Raw genomic sequence first — 25,157 nt, 5'->3', positions numbered from 1 at the left:
AAACCAACGTGCAAATAACATCCCAGAACATGACAAGAAACATGTTCTTCAGGTTATGGAACGCACTGGAAATGTTCAATAACCTGGATGTACAGTAACAGAGGATACAAAGAAAAAAAAACTTTGGAGAGTCAAGGCTCTTCTGGACAGAGTAAGGCAAGGCTGCTTTAGTCGGTCGAAACTAGGAAAAAGTCTTCATCGTTGAGCAAATGATCTCTTTTACTCCCGCTGTACCAATTTTTTCCTCGCAAGCCATACCTTACAGGTCTAAAAGTAGTTGTCCTTGCTTCTGCAGATGGTGAACTTTGAAGTCCATGCAGGTAAGGATACATTTGCTAATCACAGGTTGGGAATCGGGGGCTGTCCTGCGCATGGTTGAAACTGTTCACACAAGAAGTCACTTGTACAGAAAACTTTGACTGCTACTTCACACTAACTAACCTCTTGGATAAATTACCGGCCAAGAACCTTCCAGCAACTGGTACTACAACAAAAAAACATGTCCCAAAGCCATGTTTGTTGTCTGATGATACACAATTGAAAAGGCGTCAGCGATGGTCGTCAGCACAAGTCCTATGTTAGTCATCATGAAAAGGTATGACAACAAGATGGCTTCTACTGCACATAGGAAAGATCCTGAAGGTGTATGCACCAACTGGTCAAAGAAAGACAAAGTCCATGTCGAGGTGAAAAAACCCACAGTCTGACTACATGGGTGGTGTGGACCTCTTTGACTGCATACTAAACTTCAATCACTCCAGAAGCAAAACCAAGAAATGAACCTACTGTAGCGTGTAATTGCTCAATTCTTTGATGTTTCCAACACAAATTCCTGCCTGTCAGTGCTTAGCCATTACTCCCCACACTGCATCATTACTGAGGACAAGCAGACTAAATACATTGATTACTGGGATCATGTCCTATGGAGACCAAGATCACACGCGTCACACGTGTGTGGCGGCAACCAGGTGAGGAACACAAAGACAAGCCTACAGTTAGTGGTGGGAGTGTCATGGTCTGGGGGTGCATGAGTGCTGCCGGTGTTCTGAAAAAATGCGCTGCTCCATAAAAAAAAAAATGCAACCAGTTGCATAATCAGATAGTTATAAACAAGTAATGAACGAATTGGATGAGATTTTCAGAAAATGTCCGAAATAGGTCCTGGTACAAGTGCTTTTGTAGTTGTTGTTTTTTTATTTACATATGAGCTTGTCAAAATACTTATTGTTGACATTCATTCTGTCACCATACAGCAGGCAAGGGCAATTATTTTGCCTCGGGGGCCACATTTAGAGAAAAAATGTGTCTGGGGGCCAGTATATCTATTTTTAGGAACACTAATACAAAACCTCACAATAATGTCCGATTGAATGCTAAAACGTTATGACAGACCACCTTAAAAGAATGTAATGGAATTTTGAATTTTTCTATGAATGATAAAACACTGAATATTGACAACATATGAATGTCAAACCCCCTACCGATCGACATATTTTACAATCGAGTGAAACGCGACAAAAATGCAACAAACAGTGAAATATGAACATGAAGGGTACAAAATAAACCCACATACAGTCTGATATATGTGATATATCACCATGCTTTAGAACTTTGTTGTGAAAATCTCCTTCTGCGTCTGTGGAAACGCTCCCCAACCACACTGCTTGGTGCCTCGTCTGAGCTGCTGTGACGTAGATTACCATAGTAACTAATTAGATGACCATAGTAACTAATTAGATGATCATAATAACTAATTAGATTACCATAGTAACTAGTATATCATCCAAAAGCGCCGATTCCAACCATTGAAATAATTAGTATAGTTGAAGACTTACGGTCATTAGAAAACAAGAGTGCACATCATAATGGCAGCTACACTTTACATCTTAAACATCTAAAAAAAATTCGGGAATGTCCGGCGGGACAGATTGAAAAGCTTAACGGGCCGCATGTGGCCCCCGGGCCTTAGTTTGCCCAGGTCTGCCATACAGTATAGAAAAACAACCAGCCATGCATTTTAGGTTAATCAAGGTTTATAATGTTTTTGTTTTGGTTTGTTTCATAGTATGTAAAAAAAAAAAGCTAAAAATAACCACAATATATTAAAGTTTTTTACATTTATTGCTATGGTTGTTTTGTTCGCAATTTGGGTAGCAATTTTTTACGGGTAGCACATTTTCTCAGTACACCCACACTGGTGAGCTACAGTTCATTGAGGGGAAACATGAATGCCAATATGAATGAAATGAAACAGACCGTGATTCCCTCATTTGGGAAACTAGACAGCAAGGCAGTATTCTAAAATGTTAACGATCCCAAACACACCTTCAAGAGGACTATTGCCTTGATAAAGACGCTAAAGCTAAAGGTGTGGGATTGTCAAGCATGTCTTCAGATCCAAACATATATTGTGGGGAAACAGTGAAACGGAAGGTGAAGAAGCGCAAGGTCTCGAATGTCCACCAACTCTGTGAAGTTGTCATTTAGAGGTGACATAGAATTACTGTGTTGGCCCTGCGATGAGGTGGCGACTTGTCCAGGGTGTACCCCGCCTTCCGCCCGATTGTAGCTGAGATAGGCTCCAGCGCCCCCCGCGACCCCAAAGGGAATAAGCGGTAGAAAATGGATGGATGGATAGAATTACAGAGAAACCTGTGAAGTTGTCGTGGACTTCATGCCAAGAGAGTTAAGGCAGTGCCGCAAAATACTGGTATAGCCAAACAAAATATTGACATTTTGTTGCCAGCTGTTTCGTCAACTAAATTGTTTTGGGGGCCACATACCAAAGGGTTTTACAGGGAACCCTATTGTTCATTCACTCCATAGTCTCACCTTGGTAGTGGTAAAATACTTAAGCTACCTTTGTAGTTAGGCGGACAGAAACATTCATTGATGGGGGCAAAATGGGTAAAGTATCTTTCCTAAGAACACAACAGCAGTGACTGGGATAGAGGAAGTGCGATTCGAACACACATACATAGCTTAGTTTGTTTTTAGTTTAGGTGCAACTGGGTTTTTAAAATAATTGGTAATATATTTGAATAGAAATGTTAACTTTTCAATATCTGATTCTTAGTTAGGTTACCCACATATGCGGTCCTCTCCAAGGTTTCTCATAGTCATTCACATCGACGTCCCACTGGGGTGAGTTTTTCCTTGCCCTTATGTGGGCTCTGTACCGAGGATGTCGTTGTGGCTTGTGCAGCCCTTTGAGACACTTGTGATTTAGGGCTATATAAATAAACATTGATTGATTGATTCCGTAAGGAAAAGGATCATAAAACCCTCAGGGGTCTGTAGGCTATAGGTTGGGGGGTGTATAAACTATTTTTGCAATAGCCAAATTTAGTTAGGGTGTATCATTAAAAAGTGCATAACTATGAACAGGAACCTAAACCAATTAGACAAACATTATGAGCCTATAAATGTCACTGAAGCTAGCTTTAATGAATTCAAACTAAGTAAATTGCTCACATCGCTCTGAAGCTTAAGCACATCTTGTATTGTCTTTTTCAAGATGTGCTGAAGTTGGTCAAAGTTGACCAACTTCTCGACTTATGGCCACAACCTTCTACTATACAGGTGCGAGGCATGATTTAAAATCGAGCACAAACTTTTACCAACTCAAAGGCGATGCAGAAGCTGGATACGCTTGGTTACGTTGTGAGGGTTTAGCTGTGTTACTAAAAATAGTTCCTTGGTGTTAGCTCTTATAATACCACTATTGCTAATACTCGGTTGATATGCAGGTCACGGAATGTAAATGGAGTATTGTTGAAGGTTGTTGGATGTTTTTAGAGGGCTTAATAGGCGGAATAGATAACTCCCATTAGCTACATTGTTAGAATACACAAAAAAGGAAAAGACATATGTGTTTTTGTCTCACACAAGAATTGTTAATGGTAGGCAAAATTCTTAAAAAAGTGCAGCTCCCCTTTAAGGAAAGTAAAGGCCAAACTAGCTTTAAGTTTATTTAAGTTTATAAAATATCAAAGCTAGGTTATTTGGAATTAATCGATTAAAACGCACATGACATCCTATTATGGACCATCTTTCCACATAATGCTCGTATGAATAGCTTACAGCAGGGGTCTGCAAACTGCAGCTCTGGAGCCACACGTCTTTCAAAGTTCTGCATCAGCCATTTATTTCTAGGGCCAGTGTTCTCTGGTGAGAAACCATGACACTTCCCAGCAGGCACAAGACATTGACACAACGTTGATACATACATATCCTTTAAATCTGACTTTGAAACACTGTTGCAAAATAGTTGTATTTCTAAATTGAGACAATGTGGATGTCTAACGTTGGATCCACTTTGTTGTTTGAGGAATGACCACATTTCGATGATCAAATCAACATCACAACCTGACATTGAATAAACGTCGTCAAAAAGCATGTTGTTTCAACGTTGAATTTGTGTTGTAGAATATTGGTTGGGAAAGAGCCACATTTCAATGGTCATATCAACTTCACAACCCAACATTGATTGAACGTCATCAAAAAGCATGTTGTTCCAACATTAGGGTTGAGTTGCTCAATGTCAGGACCTAATTCAGGGAATTGGGGACGTCTCTGCGTTGCTGACCCGAGATGGTCTCCTGCTGGCCCCACTATGGACTGGACTCTCACTATTATATTCGATCTACTATGGACTGGACTTTCACAATATTATGTCAGACCCACTCGGTCCTCTCCAAGGTTTCTCATAGTCATTCACATCGACGTCCCATTGGGGTTGTGAGTTTTTTCTTGCCCTTATGTGGGCTCTGTACCGCGGATGTCGTTGTGGCTTGTGCAGCCCTTTGAGACACTTGTGATTTAGGGCTATACAAATAAACATTGATTGATTGATTGATTGATTGATTCAACAAGTTCTCAACATTGTTTTAATGTCTTAACTTGATGATTCAGCCCGTTAGCTTCCTTTGTTGCTAACAAACAATGGTAACTAAAGAGGGATTGAGTGTTATTGGAACTGCTGCTGTGTTACAATACTTACATTGCAAACAAAGAAGGTATTTTTGCAAAGGTGGGTAGTATGCCTCATGACTGAATCACATCAACACAGGACAAGTACAAGAAGCCAACAAATTATAGCCTTTGCCGCGTCGTTGGCGGGATGGTAACGTGACAGTACCTTAAAGGAAAACCGTATATGTAGCATTAACTTTAATATCTTGATCAAATAGGTTTTGTGGCTCCAATTGGATTTGGATCTGGTTGAAACGGGCCCAAATGGCTCTTTTGATGCAAAGGGTTGTGACCCCTGGCCTACAGCATTACTTTTATCAACATAATACACTGGATAGGGAAACTTTTAATAACCCTATAAAAGTGGATTTTTACTGCCCCCCAGTGACAAATTTAAAGCACAACAGACACCTTTGTTAGTTGACAATGCTGTACTGGGAATTAAAAAACTGTAATAAATATACAGCAGTTCTCATTTTTGTATGAATTTCAATGGCCTGACTAACATGCGAGAAGTGTTTTTTTATTTGAGACAAATCTCTGGGACATATTCAGCAAAATATGATCTCATCTGTCAAAGGGGAAATGATGACTTTCCTCCTTTCGGTGAGAGACAGCAATGACGCAGTAATATTTCAGTTTTGATGTCAGTAAAAACATCAGCCAACAGTTTTTAATGGATGTTGCAACAGTCATATGTGGAGAATATGACAAGTTGTTTTTTCTTTTATTGAGAAAAGAAAGGCTGAACAACTAATAATACAAAACATAACAAATAATACAAAAAGAACAATCAATCCACCTAGAAACAACACAAACAAAAATAAAAGTAATACAAGCAATTTGGGATAATCCAATTAATCTAATAAAGATAATAACCTTGGGGCTTTTGTATCATTTAAAAGTATAGGGTTTGCTTCTTCCTGCTCCTTTTTGTACGCACAAAATAAAAATATACATACATTTATTATACTATTGTTTTTTTTAATCTAAGCACAAATGACAATATTGTATCTTCCTTGAATTGTTTGGATGAAGTGTATTTTTGGTTTGTTGGGTCCAAAATAAATAAATCATTGATCCAATGAGAATAATAGGGTTTCACTTTTTCGTTTCTTTTTTTTAACTTTCGTGTATAAAAAAATCCTAGCAAGAGAACCTTTTTTAGGTTGCTATCTTTTATAAATATGCCAAATTGAATGTTCTGTATTATTGTGGACATCTCTATATATTTGGATTGTAGCCAACTTCTTAACTCCTCCCAAAATAAATGTAAGTACTGTGTCATATTCTAAAAATCAATTATTTGCATTTTCTGTATTAACATTACAAAAGGAACAGTTGTCAAATATAGGATAATATGACAAGTGTAAGATGACTAGATTTAGTTGTTTGGTTTTTTTCGTTTTAAATTTGATTTACAATAGTACCTCAACTTACAAGCAAGCTTGGTTCTGTGACAGAGCTCTTAACTTAAAACACTTGTATTTCAAATCAATGTCTCCCATCTAAATTAATTCAAATCAAACTTTACATATTTACATATTTATATATATATATATATATATATATATATATATATATATATATATATATATATATATATATATATATATACATTATGTGGTGTTAATATATCCATCCATCCATTTTCTACAGCTTGTCAATTTCGGGGTCACGGGGTATATTAATATAATGGAAATATAATTAATATAATTGGGTATCAAGAGTATGCAAAAATTCAACTCCTAAATTATTTACTTCTGTGATGACCTCTTTAAAGTTTTGTATTCACTCAGAAATATCAAGCAGCTAAAATGTGACAAACAACTTGTGTGGAGAGTGTTTTGCATTTACCCCACAATGCATTGTTGTGGATTTAAATGGGTGTAATTTTGAATTATAAATGGCATTTTAACGTGTTTAAAAAAATAATATCTACAAAGGTTGATTTATGTGTGACCATGTGTGTTGACTTTTTTTTCCTTTTTTTTGCACCACGGGTTGGAAAGGTTGTTTGGATTGGGTCATATCAGTAAATGGTCTACTGTACACTCTTCAGAGTAGAAATTATGTTCACTGATTCATAGTTTTACATTTGTCCATAAGATAGTGGAAAGTCAGCAATTAAATTAGAGTTTCCTTGCGGGACTGAGGCCCCGTTTACACTAAGCCCGATAAGGTTATCCAGGGTAAATCCCACCTAACCTTATCCATGTCCACTCACAACAATGCCACCATTTAAGACCCCTTACCCCCTCTGTCCGCCGGCGCAACGCGACCTAATAAGCATGCGCGGAAAATGCCCACGTCATAGTCACCTCCAGTGTTGCTTTATGTGCAAGTTCTTAAAATAAACTTATCTGAACAATATCCAGTTTTGTGGTATTTCAATTAACAGGAATCCAGTGTGCTGTGGGGCTCTATTGTAGTGAATCACACCTGAGCCATCATAAATTAATCAAATCTTTATTGGACACGTAAACAATGTGATAAAGAACATTTTACATCAATCAAACTAGGGATCTAGATATCTGGTCAGGACACTCCTCACTCTTTTGCCTTCACCTTCATTGTCCATTTGTTTTTGGTAACTTTGTATACTCTGGACCTAGACGTTGAGTCCGCGACATACATGGCGGACAATAACTGATACAGTCTGCTTTGCCAGTCCAAATGCATCTGCTGTTTTCCGTAGTTTCCCCTCGACTGCCAGGTAATACAAAGCACACGCTACCTTTTTTTTAATCACTTACACGGGAGCCCACATTCTCGTTGTCTCTCCTTCAACAAATGGACAAAGTTTTTCGCTAAGTAGAATCACAGCTGACCCGGACATTCGAAAGTTCTCTTGCCGTCTGAGAAGTGTTGTATCTAAAATAGCTGCAATCGCTTTCTCTTAAGGTATTCATATGTGATTTCCACAAGTGTCTGTAAAGAAGGAAGGAGAAACACAGGCATGTCTGGATGACTCGCGTTCATATTTCCAGTGGTTACCTCTGAGTTACGAAACCGCTTTATTACGAAGCTGGCTGTGGCGCGTTCTTTCTGGCGTCACTTCCTCTCCGAACTCAGTTTGTAAACAATCAAAGAGTCCATACAAATATAAGAGCCGGATATTCAAGAAATACACGGCGCACTTACCCGTGTAAAAGTTGTCTGAGGAAGGGAACCTTAAACGATGGACGGATGGCAGAGCTTCTCACCCTATCTCTAAGGGAGAGCCCCGCCACCCGGCAGAGGAAACTCATTTATACCCGTGATCTTGTCCTTTCGGTCATAACCCAAAGCTCATGACCATAGGTGAGGATGGGAACGTAGATCGACCGGTAAATTAAGAGCTTTGCCATCCGGCTCAGTTCCTTCTTCACCACAACGGATCGATACAGCGTCCGCACTACTGAAGACGCCGCACCGATCCGCCTGTCGATCTCACGATCCACTCTTCCCTCACTCGTGAACAAGACTCCGAGGTACTTGAACTCCTCCACTTCTCCACTTGGGGCAGGGTCTCCTCCCCAACCTGGAGATGGCACTCCACCTTTTTCCGTGTCGCGCGCCAATTTGAAAATGCAGACAGGCCGCAGTTTGGACGCACCATGCACTAAATGGAATACGTACCATTGATTGATTGATTGATTGAGACTTTAATTAGTAGGTTGCACAGTGAAGTACATATTCCGTACAATTGACCACTAAATGGTAACACCCGAATAAGTTTTTCAACTTGTTTAAGTCGGGGTCCACTGATTCATGATACAGATATATACTATCATCATAATACAGTCATCACACAAGATAATCATCAGGGTATATACATTGAATTATTTACATTATTTACAATCCGGGGTGTGGGATGTGGAGGGACGCGGGTGGGGGTTAGGTTTGGTTGTTATCATCACTTCAGTCATCAACAATTGAGATCAGAGACATGGACATTGAAACAGTGTAGGTCTGATCTGGTAGGATATGTACAGCAAGTAGTGGACATAGAGAGAGAGAGAGAGAGAGAGAGAGAGAGATCAGAAAGCAGAAGAAAAAGTATCTACATTTGATTATTTACATTTGATTATTAACAATCCGGGGAGGGTGTTAGTTTAGGGTTGAAGTTGCCTCGAGGTGTACTTTTATTGCGGTTTTAAAGGAGGATAGAGATGCCCTTTTTTTTTACACCAGTTGGGAGCGCATTCCACATTGATGTGGCATAGAAAGAGAATGAGTTAAGACCTTTGTTAGATCGGAATCTGGGGTTTAACGTGGTTAGTGGAGCTCCCCCTGGTGTTGTGGTTATGGTGGTCATTTACGTTAAGGAAGTAGTTTGATTTGTACTTCGGTATCAAGGAGGTGTAGTGGATTTTATAGACTAGACTCAGTGCAAGTTGTTTTACTCTGTCCTCCACCCTGAGCCAGCCCACTTTGAAAAAGTGAGTAGGAGTGAGGTGTGACCTGTGGTGGAGGTCTAGAAGTAATCTGACTAGCTTGTTCTGGGATGTTTGGAGTTTAGATGTGAGGGTTTTGGAGGTGCATGCGTAATCGAAAAAGGGTTGAACGAGAGTTCCCGCTAGAATCCTCATGGTGCTTTTGTTGACCAGAGAGGAGATTCTATAGAGAAATCTTGTTCGTTGTTTGACCTTTTTGATTACCTTGGTTGCCATATTATCACAGGAAAGATTAGCCTCTAGAATGGAACCTAGGTAGGTGACCTCATCTTTCCTGGTGATAACAATGTCACCTACTTTTATGGGGAAGTCATCGACTTTCTTAAGGTTGATGTGGGACCCAAACAGGATCCGTTTTACCCAAGTGTATGGATAGTTTGAGAATTATTGTTTTAGTTTATTTAAAAACAGGTTGACAGTAAAAAAAAATCCTAATTCTTCAGAAAATAAGAACATAAATGCTAGTGGATATGCAGTGCACCGATTTTGCTCTAAAAGCCATAAAAAGAGTGTGTATGCGCATACCGTGCGCAAGAGGAAACCTCGCGAACACGTAGGAAAACTGACAAGGGATTGCCAAATCACTTCCCTGCCTTGGAATGACGTCCAACCGGGACATTCCAGTTATATTTAGAGCCTATATATACTGGAGTCGCCCCCTAGCCTATGTTGACTCTACGGCAGGCAGCAGCACAGCATACTGCCCTGAAACTTACACCACGTGACCTACATACTTACGCTATACTTTGCATAATACACGAATACACACACGTCACGCCCCACTAAAAAAAAAAGAATAAAAAAGCACAGGGGCGGTAATAAATGATGTCATGTCTGTGTGATTAATATCAAATATAAATAAAATAGACACAATATGGCTGTAAAGGTGCATGAAAGTGTGTTTGATGAGGTTATCGCGGTAGAATACAGTGATAAAATGACATGACCCAGAGTGGACTCTCCAGCTAGGCTTTGTGGGTAAAGTGCGCTCAGGGTATCCGCCCATATTCGCCAAGAGGAGGCCAGAAACTGAGCAGCGAGACCGGACGCTGGGACAAATGGAAAGTTCAATCTATTGATTTGTTGACTTAGTTTGGCGTGCTGTGGTACGAAGCAGACAGGTTTGATGTGGGCCTTTGGTAGCGGAGCGGGAAATGCAGACATCATCGTGTGAGGCGAGAGGAAGATCAGCTTGACTCGTTTTGAGACGCGGAACTCCGTTCGTTTAAAGGTAACACATATGTGCACGATTCACATATCTGTACGTTTAATTACCCGACACCCTAACTGGTTGGTGAATGCATGTATTCTTATGTCATTGTTTTTAAAGCGCCGTCTTATTTTCATTGTAAATGCAAAACGACGCCCAGTTGCGAAGCGAATGTCGGCCCTACGCTGTTGCTAGCTTGTCAATGGCGGCTTCAAACTTGGCACTTTTTTTAACCCTTTAATTTAACTAATAGCACAGATGCTCAGTCATACCAAGTGAACAATGTTGCGTCGATGAATTATTTCTGTTAATGACTTGACAAATGAGCTTTGGGTTACTTTTAAAGTCGCGGTTAGCTCCAAAGCTAGCTTAGCTTTTAGCACACCGCAGCCTGGTTGTTCTCAGGGTTCAGAGGTTTTCACCCCACCACCTGGCAACCCAGCAGTCTCCAAGCATATATTTGAAGAATTATTTTGAACGTTCACACCAGAATTAGGATTTTAATATGAGTTTTGACGCTTTACACATGGGTTAATCTAAAGAAGTGAGACCTTTTAGATGTTACAACATGATATTACATATAGTCAAACACTTCTAGTGTAAATACTTAGGCTATAGGTGTTCTGGAGTGTTATCGGTGTTGTCATAATTGTAGTATTAGAACAGGTGAGCTTGTACAATTCTCATGCCTTGAAGAAAGATACATTTTCAGTTTTGTTTTGACATTGTCAGATAGTGTTTATTATTGTAGTTGTAACCTACAAGTGAGTGTTGCCGTGAGAATGCAGCTCATCCTATTGAGTTGTTTTCTAATATGTTGTTTGTGTAATCTTAATAGATAGTCATCTATTAATTTGACTATCTACTGTAGGGGTAACACAATTTGCTATTAATCATCATTATTGGTAGCTCAAACATTAAAAAGATCCAACTTTATTTACTACTCTTTATTTTTATTTTTTTTAGAGCCCAGCAAAACCTTAAATCTGGGTTTTTACATTTGTCCTGTTCATTTATTAATGTATTATACCCCATATGATTATTCTTGTTGCGTTTAAGAGCTTCTTAATAGTATTCAAATTTTTCTCCAACAGATTTTTGCAAACTGGTCAAATATTGTCATAGGGAAGTGTAATAATAAAGAACAGATTGCATTCAAAAAAAAATTGTCAAGAATGTGTCTGATTGAGAGTCATTAAAATAATTGACAGCGTATAAACTAGTCAGCATGTTGTTGACCTAAAATGAAGGATTTTTGTCTTTTCACAACTGATAGATCCCTTTACCTAAAATGATGACACTGTCTCCATTAGGCAGTCTACCAGTAAACGTACAGCCAGAAGTGTGTGTGTGTAAACACATTTTTACTTCACATTGCCGTTTTGAAAAATGTAAACGTTTCATAGTGCATGGAGAAACTGATGTTGAATTAATGGTTTTCAGTGTCCAACAATGTGCTTCCCTTTGGTGCCACAGGTTAATCATGACAGAATATAAGCTGGTTGTGGTGGGAGCTGGTGGCGTTGGCAAGAGCGCACTTACAATTCAACTTATCCAGAACCACTTTGTGGATGAATATGACCCCACCATTGAGGTATGTGCATGTACATCCATGTAAATATCTTGAATCTTCCTGTCTCCATAATGTGATGTGTATTTTGGTATGGGGTCAGAGCAAGGAGATTCCTGTGTAAGAGTGGTTCTAACGCGTTCTTAAAGATTTAAGTGTAGAGACATCAAACATGTTTTAATTTCCTTGTCTGCTGTCTTTGAACCTTACCATATATAGAGAGAACATAGTTACTGAGACGCAAGTTAATTATTCATGTTTTGTGGATTAGATCTGCACATTTAATAAGATGGCTGCTGACTCAGAGGCACTCATCAAATAATTATTCTTGTATGATGTGTGGCGCCTACAACCAGTGTATTAAGTGTTACCCAATAAAACATGTTATCAATACTATTTTACCTTTGTGCACACATGAAAAAAGTCCATAGAACCTTTAAGGCCTGGAGAATGAGAGCTGGGTGAAACACCAACACACTTATTTATTCACATTGGTATAATAATATACAGTAAATTGGGGGAAAAGACCTACTGTAACCATTCCCAACTGTTTTATTTGGGGTATTTTTGCAGCTGCTATTAGGACACACTCCTGATACATCTTCTGGCTTTCTCTTGCAGGACTCGTACAGAAAGCAAGTGGTGATAGATGGAGAGACATGTCTGCTGGACATCCTGGACACTGCAGGTCAGGAGGAGTACAGCGCTATGAGAGATCAATATATGAGAACAGGGGAGGGATTCCTCTGTGTTTTTGCCATCAACAACACCAAGTCCTTTGAGGACATTCACAACTACAGGTAAGTTGTGCTGACCCCTATAGAAATCTAGATTGTTACACACCTCCAAAACATTTCGCTTTACTTGTAATTGCACCATGTCTTAGTTGAAGTCTAAATTCTATTTATGTCAATGTACAGAGAACAGATAAAGCGGGTGAAGGACTCTGAGGATGTCCCCATGGTGCTGGTGGGTAACAAGTGTGACCTCCCGTCCCGAACAGTGGACACCAAACAGGCTCAGGACTTAGCACGTAGCTACGGCATTCCCTTCATTGAGACATCAGCCAAAACCAGACAGGTACGAGTCCAGCCAGAGTCACACACTGACACTGTCTACTCTCAGCGCTTTAAACTCTACACGTCTTCTTGTGTCATGTGTGGTGTTCTGCGTTTGTGTAACTTTTTTTAACACTTTTCACTGGGAGTTATATCAGTCCACTCTGGTTAATTGGTATTTCTCCGGGGATACTCTAATTATTGCATGCTTTTGTGTCATGAATATGTGAGATTACTTCTTCTGGGTCTCCTATTTTATTAATAATCTGCATATCTGTAAATGTGATTAAAAACTACCAGTAATTATTCTAGGATGAGGATTGGGATTATTGATTGTGGTTACCATGATTGTGTTTGGGATATTTTCTGTGGTCTTTTCGGTCTTATATAGTGATGTGGTGAGTGTTGTGATCAGGGCCTTCTGTGGCTGTCGAGCTGGTGCAGCTTGGTCAACACTTCTTTGTTTGGTCTCTCTGCCATGTTGCTTGATCCAGTGTGGTGAAATAATCATTGCCATGATTTAGGGCTGGACGATATGGACCAAAACTGATATGACGAATCGCAATATACGATTTATATCGGTATTTTAAACAAAACAAAAGTGTTTAGTTTCAACTCAACACCACATTACTGTTACCTCTAGTGTTCTGAAAATTACTTTAAAAAAAATTATAGTTACTTGTTACGTAAATAAAAAATGTAATTTAACTACGAATGGAATTACTCATTAATAAATCTAATTAATTACTGGGGAAAGTAATTAATGCGTTAATTAAAAAAAACTTTAAATACATGTAGTTGAGAAAAGTTAATGAGAGCAGCATGGAAGTGCGTGCATGTGCCTTTTTTTAAAAGACGGTGTCGATCGACAAGCGACATGTGACGTCAGCGAGGGTTTCAGCTGAACTGTATTTGTTAGCTTCAGCAGTTGGCAGCGGCAGTTTGTTGGCTCTGAAGGCTGCTCTGTTGAATTTTTTCACAGGCTTGTGTTACCTCTGGTTAATAAGCCACGTCGGGAGAAGGTGAATGTGGTCGGTGTCGGCAATGCGCAGTAGCAACTCCTGACGTGCGCCAGACCCTTCCTCAGCTACGACCGTAACAAAGGCACATCAAAAGATACTTGTATGCCGGTATTGTCTCAAATGTATATATCTTTCTAAAATACACCGGTATTAAGTGTTATACCGGTATATCGCCCAGCCCTACCATGATTCAATTCTCCCACCAGAATAACCTGTTTTTACCCAAGTGTATCGGTGCTCTTCCTCCTACAAGGTGCTGCTGTTTAACTTTTGATGAGTCAGTTTTACAATATTTTGTACAGACGAATGACTTAACAAGAATTGCATAATAAGTTGAAATTTGATGATTACATTGAGTACTGTATCTTTAAAAACCAACTTTGTAGACAGTGTTTTCTACAGGACTACAATCAATTTGTCGGGGGGCGTTTAGATGACACTTTATAGTTTATAGTTTATTATTCTTCGGTCAATGGTCAACAAAATAAACAAACAGTTGCACATTCATAGATTGAAAATGAAAATGAAAATGTTGCAGACCGAAAGGGTTTAGGCTGAAGTTGAACACTTATAGCGCCTAACCCTATAAACAATGTCAAGTACAAGATGAACACCATTGTCTAATTTGCATATATGGTTGTCATACTTCAATATGAGCTCTTTTCCGCTTTAAGACTAAAACACTATCAGTGAAGCATAAGAAACACAAACAAATGCAAAATAGTGTGTCTATTTTAGTTATTTAAAAAGGTAGTTGGTCAAAATATTTAAATATATGTATTTTGAAGTGAAATTGGCCCATGAGCACACCAGGCTCTTCACTCATCTTTGCATGTCTATTTATTTTAGTTTTTTTTTTAAAAACAACTTGGTCAAAATATTTCATTGTGTGTACTTTTTGAGCACATTCAACTAGGGCTGCAACAACTAATCGATTAAAATCGATTATAAAATAGTTGGCGATTAATTTAGTCATCGATTTGTTGGATCTATGCTATGCGCATGCGCAGAGGCAATTTTTATTATTATTATTATTATTTTTTATAAACCTTTATAAACTGCAACATGTACAAACAGCTGAGAAACAATAATCAAAATAAATAATAATAATAATAAATAATAATCCAATAAAATACTGGAAAGGATAGAAATGTAGTTTGTCTCTTTTATCAGATTATTAATCAATTAATCAAAGTAATAATCGACAGATTAATCGATTATCAAATTAATTGTTAATTGCAGCCCTACATTCAACAGTACCGCAATCATAATAACCGTGATAGTTTTGGTCACAATAGCTGTGATGTAAAATTTTCATATCATTACATTTCTAAGCAGTACTAATTAAAACTGGAACGAGAGAAGGAATTGACAAGTGGAGTGTGTCTTGCGTCTTGCATTTATTCGCTGTTAAATTACAAGTGGTCATGAAAGGAAGAGTATAAGGTTATATATCACTGCTGTTTTTTTTTTAATGTATAGCTACCTCTTGGCAGCTGATACTGCAATTTAAATTCTGCCAAGACATGTGAATGCGTTTTTTTAATAAGGCTTAAAATATTCACATTTAGACATGTCTTTGAGTAATTTCAGCTCGTTACATTGTGCCTTTTGGCTTTATTATTATTTTTTAATGTTTGTGGTTTTGTTTATGGTCATAATTTCTTCAAGGTGCCACGGGCCCATTAAAAAGAATCCGTTAAGTGTTACCAAAGGATGGAAGAGTATCTCTTCTTGGCACTATAACTAGTCAAAGGCTGGGCTTTCCCCTTCATGAAAGTGCTCTGCACACTTCCAACCTTGCCTTTCACAGCCGTGGTAATACACACTCCCCGGTCGCCACAGCAAATACTTCAACTTTCGTAGACTGCTTGTATTTGAGTACTGGGTAAAATGTATGACAATTGAAACAATTCCTGGCTTTTACATTTAGTGCGTACTGCGTGGGAATTTTGTACATCTCTCTACCGAAAAAATCAGAACATTAATATTGAGTTGCAGTGGAAGGGTCTGAATACTCGCTAAATATGACGACAAAGTTGCTCAGTTGGCCACACTGATCTCTCATAACTAACTTTTTTGGTGAGTACCTTTTGCGTGGTGTTATGTGACCAGCTGCCTCTGTGTCACCTTAAAAACGCTCGAGACGAAAGTATTGCTTTGCAGAACGCAGACTTCCTTACCTGCGCCAAAGAGGTTATGTTTTCGCCAGAGTTAGTTTTTTAGCAAAATAACTCAAATTGTTATGGATAGATTTTAATTAAATTTTTTCAGGACATGTCCCAAAAAGCAATTCCTCTTATCGACTACAAACACACTTTACTTCCTACTTATGGCGCTCCACGTTGCGCAGAGGATTCTGGGAGATGTAGTTTATTTTTAGACCCAGCCAACGCTAAAGCGCTGAAAAAAACTACACGGCAAGTCTTGTTTTATACCGTCAGGCGTAGCGAAATACTAAGGGCAGAAGCTGTTATGCTAGGCCCTAACCACGACCCATCACATTGCATTGTGTCGAAAAGGTTTGATAATTGCACAAAATGTGTCTAATTCAGCATAGCCCAGAAAAAGCACATGGCAAATTCCCCAGGAGGTAAGTTGGTGACCGTAAAGACAAATATGGCAGAACTTGAGTTGGCCTTTGAGTCAGCAGACCAGTTGTTTGCTGGTCAAGCCACCTGAGCCCAAACGTGTGTGTGTGTGTAATATGTATGCAAGCTGTGTGACATGCGGCCCAACTATTGTGTTCTTCACCACTGAGGGAAGTTGTGTCTTGCTGCAGAGAGTGGAAGATGCCTTTTACACCCTGGTACGGGAGATCAGGCAGTACCGCCTCAATAAGCTCTGCAAGGAGGAAAAGACGCCGCGCTGTGTCAAGCTTAAAAAGTGTGTTGTGATGTGAAAGGGGTAAGTGTATGCACCCTTGGTCCCACCACCGACTCTGTTTTACATATGCTCAAACTGGACTGTGGAGACTAAAGCAAGGGACAAAGGGTGTGTTGGCTTCTCCAAGCTAACCTGCTGGGGCTGTGGTGAGGCGCTAACGGGACTCAACGGATGATTTGTGCCTGCTTCTGTGTGTCTTTGTGATGGTTGGTTGTAATCTCTGACTTGGTACCGTTGATTTTATTGGCTCATTTAACTGCTCTTCTTTCATGCTCGTTTACTCTTGGTCCAATCTGGGGTAAACAAGGTTTCCACCCTGTGAACTCACTGCCTAAAATATCAGGTGCCAGTCCTGATCTAATGATATCTAACCAGAGCTGCATAGATGGTACTTTATTGATTCCTTCAGGAGTGTTCCCTCAGAAACAGCATATAATACATCAACATTTACAGGGATTATAATTGAACCTGACAGCAGTATTAATTCATCAATACAGGCGGTCCTGAAGTTCCTATGACACGTAGGTGGAAATGTAGTGTAAATTGGAACTCATACCTAAATTTACACTTGTAGGGCCCTATTAAATCTATTTAGATGTTTCACATATCCTGTTTTTTTAAATAATTTAAAAACATTTTTTTTTTTACAATTTACACCAGATGTACAAGGTTTCCACCCTGTGAACTCACTGCCTAAAATATCAGGTGCCAGTCCTGATCTAATGATATCTAACCAGAGCTGCATAGATGGTACTTTATTGATTCCTTCAGGAGTGTTCCCTCAGAAACTGCATATAATACATCAACATTTACAGGGATTATAATTGACCCTGACAGCAGTATTAATTCATCAATACAGGCGGTCCTGAAGTTCCTATGACACGTAGGTGGAAATGTAGTGTAAATTGGAACTCATACCTAAATTTACACTTGTAGGGCCCTATTAAATCTATTTAGATGTTTCACATATCCTGTTTTTTTTAATAATTTAAAAACTTTTTTTTTTTTTATAATTTACACCAGATGTACAAGGTTTCCACCCTGTGAACTCACTGCCTAAAATATCAGGTGCCAGTCCTGATCTAATGATATCTAACCAGAGCTGCATAGATGGTACTTTATTGATTCCTTCAGGAGTGTTCCCTCAGAAACTGCATATAATACATCAACATTTACAGGGATTATAATTGACCCTGACAGCAGTATTAATTCATCAATACAGGCGGTCCTGAAGTTCCTATGACACGTAGGTGGAAATGTAGTGTAAATTGGAACTCATACCTAAATTTACACTTGTAGGGCCCTATTAAATCTATTTAGATGTTTCACATATCCTGTTTTTTTAAATAATTTAAAAACATTTTTTTTTACAATTTACACCAGATGTATCCAAACTTTTGTCACTGCAGGCTGAAAAATACAGAAAAATTCAAAGAATGCAGGGGGCCACTTTGATACATTTTGTAAACTAAAGATGTTAAAATCAGTTCAGTGTACATCAGAATATTTGAAGAAAAACATCTCAGCTGATGTATTATGCATGACACATCAAATAGTCGTTGGTGTTTTAGAATAAGATAGACCTTTATTCATCCCACAATGGGGAAATTGTATAGTTGCAGTGCAGATTTTTACATACAGTAACAAAAGTAAAATGTATTGAATTAAAATGTATACTATATACTTAATTAACAATGTACGGTAATTCAAAAATGGCCGTTGGGTCGCACTTTTTGGGCACCCCTGATTTATTTTACCTACATAGTGCATGTCCTTTTGTATCAGTGATTAAAATTATTAATTAAATGCCGTAATTCTTACATTTGACACAATACATTATAGGGCAAATGTTCCCAGTATTTCAAGTCAAAGCGTATTAATGTAACATAATAATGTTGTAACGTAACTGCTTTAAATTGACATACTTTTAAAGTAAGAGAAAGCACACACATGGATGCATTAGTTATTTTAGCACTGATGTTCAATCTATAGTATTTGAAGCTGTCAAGTTAGTAATTTAGAAAGAAGGATGTTCAAGATGCGACCATCCGTAACATCGGTGCCGCGTTAACAAAAGCTGGCTAACATTAGCATTAGCACAGTGTTTTTCACACGGCTTTTGGGCGACAATTAGTAAGACCTGGGCTGATATTAAGTCCATTAATTAAACGATAAATTAAAATTAACTTAACTTTGCCCGCTTCAATAAACTGCCATGATTGTGTGTGTTTTACTTCATTCTTCGCTTTCAAACAGGCTACAAGAGGGTTCACTCTTTGCATCGCTCTCAGCACCTGAGCGTGTAAAATTAAATGAACGACGTGAACACTCTTGTCAGTCATCCACAATCTTTGTCTATATGAGTGAAGGTGGGACTGGTAGCTTAAACACACACAAGGAGTGGCGACAGCTTCCTACAGCAACAGAGGCTTGCCCGTAGCGACTCGCTAGTGTAACAACAATTAGGAGGAAAAAATATGATTGCAAAGCAAATGTCTCGTTATGGGAATATTTCAGCTTGAATGACAAGATCAGTCTATCAACACGGTCGAACGTGTCAGTATGGCAAATTTACAGGGGAAAAAAATAACCGAACTGGTGAAAAAACTGCACTTCATTATGCTAAATTTTTGCTAACAGAGATTGAGAGTCCATTTTATTTTTATTTATTTAGGATAATCAAAAGTTGTTGACCATCTGTATAGAAGACTAGATACGTTAGAACTGTAGTACCGTAACCTGATAAGTGAAAAAACTAATGAAAGTCCTTACAAGGCGAGCAGACATCCTTTTTGTGCCTTTTAAAACCACCGAACGTTCAGACACTTTGGCCAAAGTCGCCATAAACTTAGTCGTGCCACATTTTAGAACTCTGTATAATAATAATAATAATAATGCATTAGATTTTATATAACGTTATTTAACATACATAAATACTCGATGTTTAGATATTCGTCCATTGATTCATGAATTGCCCACGTTGTAATCGTGATGCATCGGAGAATCGATCATTTTTCCCACCTCTACAGACAGGGAGACCGACAAGTAGGGCTGGGCGATTATATGATCGTGATCGTTGATCGCGATTAATTTGAGTTAGATCGAGGTGATCAGCTGTTGGCATATTTCCGCGATCAATCATGGCTGAACTGTCTGTTAGAAGTTACCACAGTAGTAAACCGTAGGGAAGCAACGATGCTTGGTATAATCCTGCACGTAACAATCCACCTTTAGTGATTGTGATCCCGTGTGTGTGCGCCACCCCCTGTTCCATATTTGCGAAAGTCAGGCTCGTCACGACGTAATTAATGTTTAAACAGCGTTGTCCCTCTTCCCCCTCACACAGCTGGAAGTGCAGCCGAGAAGAATGAAAAAAAGAAATAGGAATAACATAAAGAAATATGACTAACACTAGCACAGAAGTTGAAAAACAACATTTAGGAGCAGTAACTTCCCTGTCAGACTTCAGTCCCACATGTCTTTATGACTGAACTATACTGTATTGGACACGACTGCGAGAATAAACACACTTACTAATTTTATCAGAAAAGGGCATTTTTATATAAAAATATTTTCTAATTAGACTTTGTTTGTGTCTGCAAAGAATCAACTCCTCAGATATAACATACTGAAAAACACTTTTTGTTCGAATCGTTTGTGGATTACAAAATCATTTTGTTCCTGAAATAATCATTAAACTTGTTTTGTGTTTGTACACATTATTTTACAGTACCTCAAATTCACACTGCACTTTCATGTACTTTTATTAAATACAAGCTACTGTAGTTGGGTTTTTAAAAAAACATTACTATCTCTGTCACTGCTTGCCCTTTGCCAAAACACTGGTAAGAAGCACTGATGTATATTAGTAATCATAGAATACAAATAATAATTTACCATTTGAAAGTGTTGTTTAGCAAACGTTAACTTGAAAAAAAAGTATTATAATATTCAGTACACCACTGATACGTTTATTTACTGCAGAATGTTTGTGATGACAAGCAAAAAAACAAAATAACCTTTAAGAGGTTGTTTTTCTTTACCCCCACAACAAACTAACCTGACTCCTTGTAGTTCGCTGAGCGCCACACAAGGATCTGGGACTTCTCAATAGGAGATGTATTTCAGAAGGTGGGGCCTTGTAAAAAATCATTGTATGGGATTGGATAAACCACTTGTCCATTATCTTGAATGACGTGCTACTTCAACCACTCACATCGAAATCAACTTGTGACGCTGGGAAATCCAAAACAGAACAGCCGACATATTGGATAACGACAGAGCAAAAAGTTCACTGTTCATCTTTTAAAGAATTAATATTCGATTGATGTCGCAAAACAGTTGCAATAGCAGAATCAATGTCAGCACACGACTCCTCGCTGCTGTTTGAATCAAATAGTCGCTTCGGCGCTATGTCACAACTATGAAATCCCGCCCGGCAATCCTGATTGGTTCATTATTTTTTGCTATCTTGAAGGAGTTTACATTGCCCTCGAGCCCAGATCCTTGTGCGGAGCTCAGTGAACTACAAGGATCTGGCGAGAGTCAGGTTAACAAAACGTATCAAAAAGAAGCAACACCGTGGCCCTAAAACCAGGTACGGACTGTAGCGTCGGATTCCTGTAAGGTTGCACCTCTAGTAAACACCATTATAAATATGTACAAAATGACAGTTGTCAGCTGTTATATGCCTCCATCAAACATGACAGAGATGTCTGTAAGAAGATACTGCAATAGTAAACAGGGATGCAACAGCACTCACTATAATCCTGCTCTAATCCTTTAACAAAAAAAAAGATATTAATCGAGTTCAGATGACATGGAAAAAATAATTGTGATAATTTTTTTTGCTATATCGCCCAGCTCTACCGACAAGGATGCAGGGCAGTCGGCTAAGGTGCTGGCGCCGTTGAGTGTCTGTGAGGAGGTGCAGATAAACATACCTTTTTCTCACAATGACAGAATACTCAGGGGCCTAGTGGTTAGAGTGTCCGCCCTAATATCGGTAGGTCGTGAGTTCAAACCCCGGCTGAGTCATACCAAAGACTATAGAAATGGGACCCATTACCTCCCTGCTTGGCACTCAGCATCAAGGGTGGGAATTGGGGGTTAAATCACCAAAAATGATTCCCGGGCGTGGCCACCGCTGCTGCTCACTGCTCCCCTCACCTCCCAGGGGGTGATCAAGGGTGATGGGTCAAATGCAGAGAATAATTTCGCCACACCTCGTGTGTGTGTGACAATCATTGGTACTTTAACTTTAACATTCTGCCTATTTCCGCGTTTAATAGTAGATTGTATTTATTGGCCACTTCTGGGATTCTTCTTTGCTATAAAATCATCGAGCCCTACTGTATGTTCACCACAAATTATTTAGACATCTCTGATGTATGATGCAGTTCAGTTGGACAAGCACAGTGTGAGGATGTTTCCAAGAAAACGTGTTGGTTCCGGCTAGATGTGTGCCTGATACATGAACATTCTACAGATGAAGGGCAGTGCTATGATCTAGTCTTTGTTCAGACACTGCATAAATATGTTTTGCATTAACGGTACAGAGCTGCAATTCTTTAAAATAGTAATACATTTATTGAAGCCCATAGTAAGTAATTATTGATGTATTATTTTAGGTTTCAGCCCTGGTTAAAATGCAAGAGTTTGGGAACACAACAAAGCACAGTGGCTCTCCTTCTACCCCCAGCTTGTGGCCGAGGTTGCAGCGTAAAAGTATGTCAGTCTGCTGGAATGAACACGCTCAAAGGTGTTGGGGCTCGTGAGCCAACCTGGGTGATTAATGGAGATCATACTCAATTTGGGACTTAATCGCTGGCTGTGACGTGGCTATGATGAGAAATTGGCAGACGTACTGTTGATGTTAAGTCTGTTTTGTCTGACTTCTCCCTTCTGACACAAATTCCTCTCAGTAATTCCTGTTCTTTCTCTTCTGTGGTGCATTCAAGGACACTTTTACTGGAATATTCCTTCTGTAAAGTAGCTGCATTTACACTGGCGTTTGTCGTCTTTGTTGAAAAGCTAGCAGTTAAAGTCGATGCACATTTGTTTTCTGTCCTCTGGTAAATGCAGCTTCTTTCTGGAATGGTGTTTTTGACCCAGCACATCTTTAATCCACATTTTATTCTGTTGTTCTTCCAGGGAGTGGACGATGCCTTTTACACGTTAGTTCGAGAAATCCGCAAGCATAAGGAGAAGATGAGCAAGGAGGGCAAAAAAAAGAAAAAGAAGTCCAAGACAAAGTGTACACTCCTGTGAAAAAATCAGTCCTTATCCAGACAGACTTAAAAAAAGAAACTATGTTGAACAGATAAAGTAAAACATTTTGTACATTACACTAAATTATTAGCCTTTTTCTCAACACCCTCTGTAACCAATACTAAACTCGACCCACTTTGTCTGCCTTCTTATTTGCTACTTGGACACCATTACGCTTTATTTTCTGTGCCAGTTGCTCACATGCATTTTGGTTTGTTCTGATTTTGTTGGGTGGTGATTTTTTTTCTTCTTCCCCAAGTTTGCAATCTACATCACAACTCCCGGACACTTTGTTCTGTGAAGGTCCTTTGGCTACAGGTTACTTCATGGCCTGGGATGCCAAAGAAAAAGTACTCATCTAGTGTAAATTACTCTCCAATGAGAAATGTTTATGTATGCATGGCATCCTTTTACTGTTTTTAACAACTTTAAATAGCTATTCATCCATTCGTCATTTCTTTGTGTCGTGTGGGGAGCGAACTCGTCGCCTTCTTTAGTTCTTGTTTTTGTGGCGGCATGCATGGTGTCCTGTGTGTGTGTGTTCATCAGCTGCCTTGTTGATGAGGCGGGCAGCGACAGTCCAGTTGATCGGGTCTTCAGTAATTCACCTTTGCCTTGTGAGAGCCAAACCCGCCATTGTTAGACTAATGCACATCCACACAAGAACACAGCCCTTCCTTTATACTTAAATGCTCTTCTCACATGTGAACATATTTGTCATGTTTGTGGCAGTCTGTGAAATGACAGACCAGACCTATTCTGTTTGTTTCTGGTTTAGAGATTATTTTAGGGTCAAATTCCTTCATGTGTTGCAATGATGTAGAAAACTGCCTTTTGGTGTCGAAACGATTCAGCAGAATAATTGACAGTTAATGTTATCACGAGGCACAATTTGATTGATTCATTTGATTGGGATGTACATTAATTATCAAACTGTACTCTTTTTTCCTTATCAATAGAGAACGGTTAAATACACTACACTTTCATACTCGTGTTTTTGCTGGTGAAGTGTGAGTTGTGAACACCAGGGGTCGCCCTCGACAAGATTTTGGAAAGACGTTTTTCTTTTACCGACCCTGTGTTTTAAAACGTTTTTATTCCCATCCCTATTGCGTGCCAACAGTTGATTTCCCCCGAATCACTTAAACCGTGATTCTATTTTAACACACTTTGTATAGTTGTCATACTGAAAGGTGCATATTTTGTAGGTTGTGCTTCATTTCATTAATGTGTGTTGCAGAATGTTTCTCAAATGGAGTGTTCCTAGTGTGTGTGTGACTGTGTGTGTTCAAGGGTTAGGGACGTGAATGAAAGGCCACTTTGCAATATGTTCAGTCGTGATCTGATCTTAATTGCATCTTTTTGTCTGTTTCTTTTTGCCAAGAACCCCACCACTCCTATTTAATGTGTATTAAAGAACATAAAAAGGAAGCTGGCTCAGTCTCATGTTTTAAAACACTTCACTGGAAAGCCTGGCTCAGGTTTTCACACCTAAAATAGATTGTTGCTATTTTTACAGCAGAAATATGGTGAAACAACTACAAATGTGCGCTTCATTCACTAACGGTGTTACAAAAAAGATCAATTAGAATAATAAATATTGTTGGATAGAAAGAACATACAAACTATTAAATCACAAATATTGAAATTCAATGATTTGGTGCATTTTTGCAAACAGCTAAAATGATGTACAAAGCAAACTATAACCTGCTACCCAAGAATGTACAA

General features: G+C 38.9%; 1 protein-coding gene across 2 annotated transcripts; it reads left to right on the top strand.

Annotated features, from left to right (window-relative positions):
* Positions 1-10,310: 10,310 nt before the first annotated feature.
* On the top strand, positions 10,311-24,860 carry kras (v-Ki-ras2 Kirsten rat sarcoma viral oncogene homolog). Of its 2 annotated transcripts, XM_061969933.2 has the most exons (6): positions 10,311-10,644; positions 12,100-12,217; positions 12,815-12,993; positions 13,114-13,273; positions 17,056-17,180; positions 23,313-24,860. In XM_061969933.2, exons 2-5 carry the CDS (start codon positions 12,107-12,109, stop codon positions 17,173-17,175), a joined length of 570 nt encoding a protein of 189 aa, XP_061825917.1. In that variant the 5' UTR covers positions 10,311-10,644; positions 12,100-12,106; the 3' UTR covers positions 17,176-17,180; positions 23,313-24,860. The 2 variants fall into 2 exon arrangements, with proteins under 2 accessions (XP_061825917.1, XP_061825918.1); XM_061969934.2 differs by lacking the exon at positions 17,056-17,180 and having other exon boundaries at positions 10,330-10,644.
* The last annotated feature ends 297 nt before the right edge of the window (positions 24,861-25,157 follow it).

Source organism: Nerophis lumbriciformis, linkage group LG10, assembly GCF_033978685.3.
Source record: "Nerophis lumbriciformis linkage group LG10, RoL_Nlum_v2.1, whole genome shotgun sequence".
In the NCBI taxonomy this organism is placed as follows: Eukaryota; Metazoa; Chordata; class Actinopteri; order Syngnathiformes; family Syngnathidae; genus Nerophis; species Nerophis lumbriciformis.
Note: the sequence above shows the minus strand (reverse complement) of the source record. Positions and strands in the feature narration are given on the sequence as shown.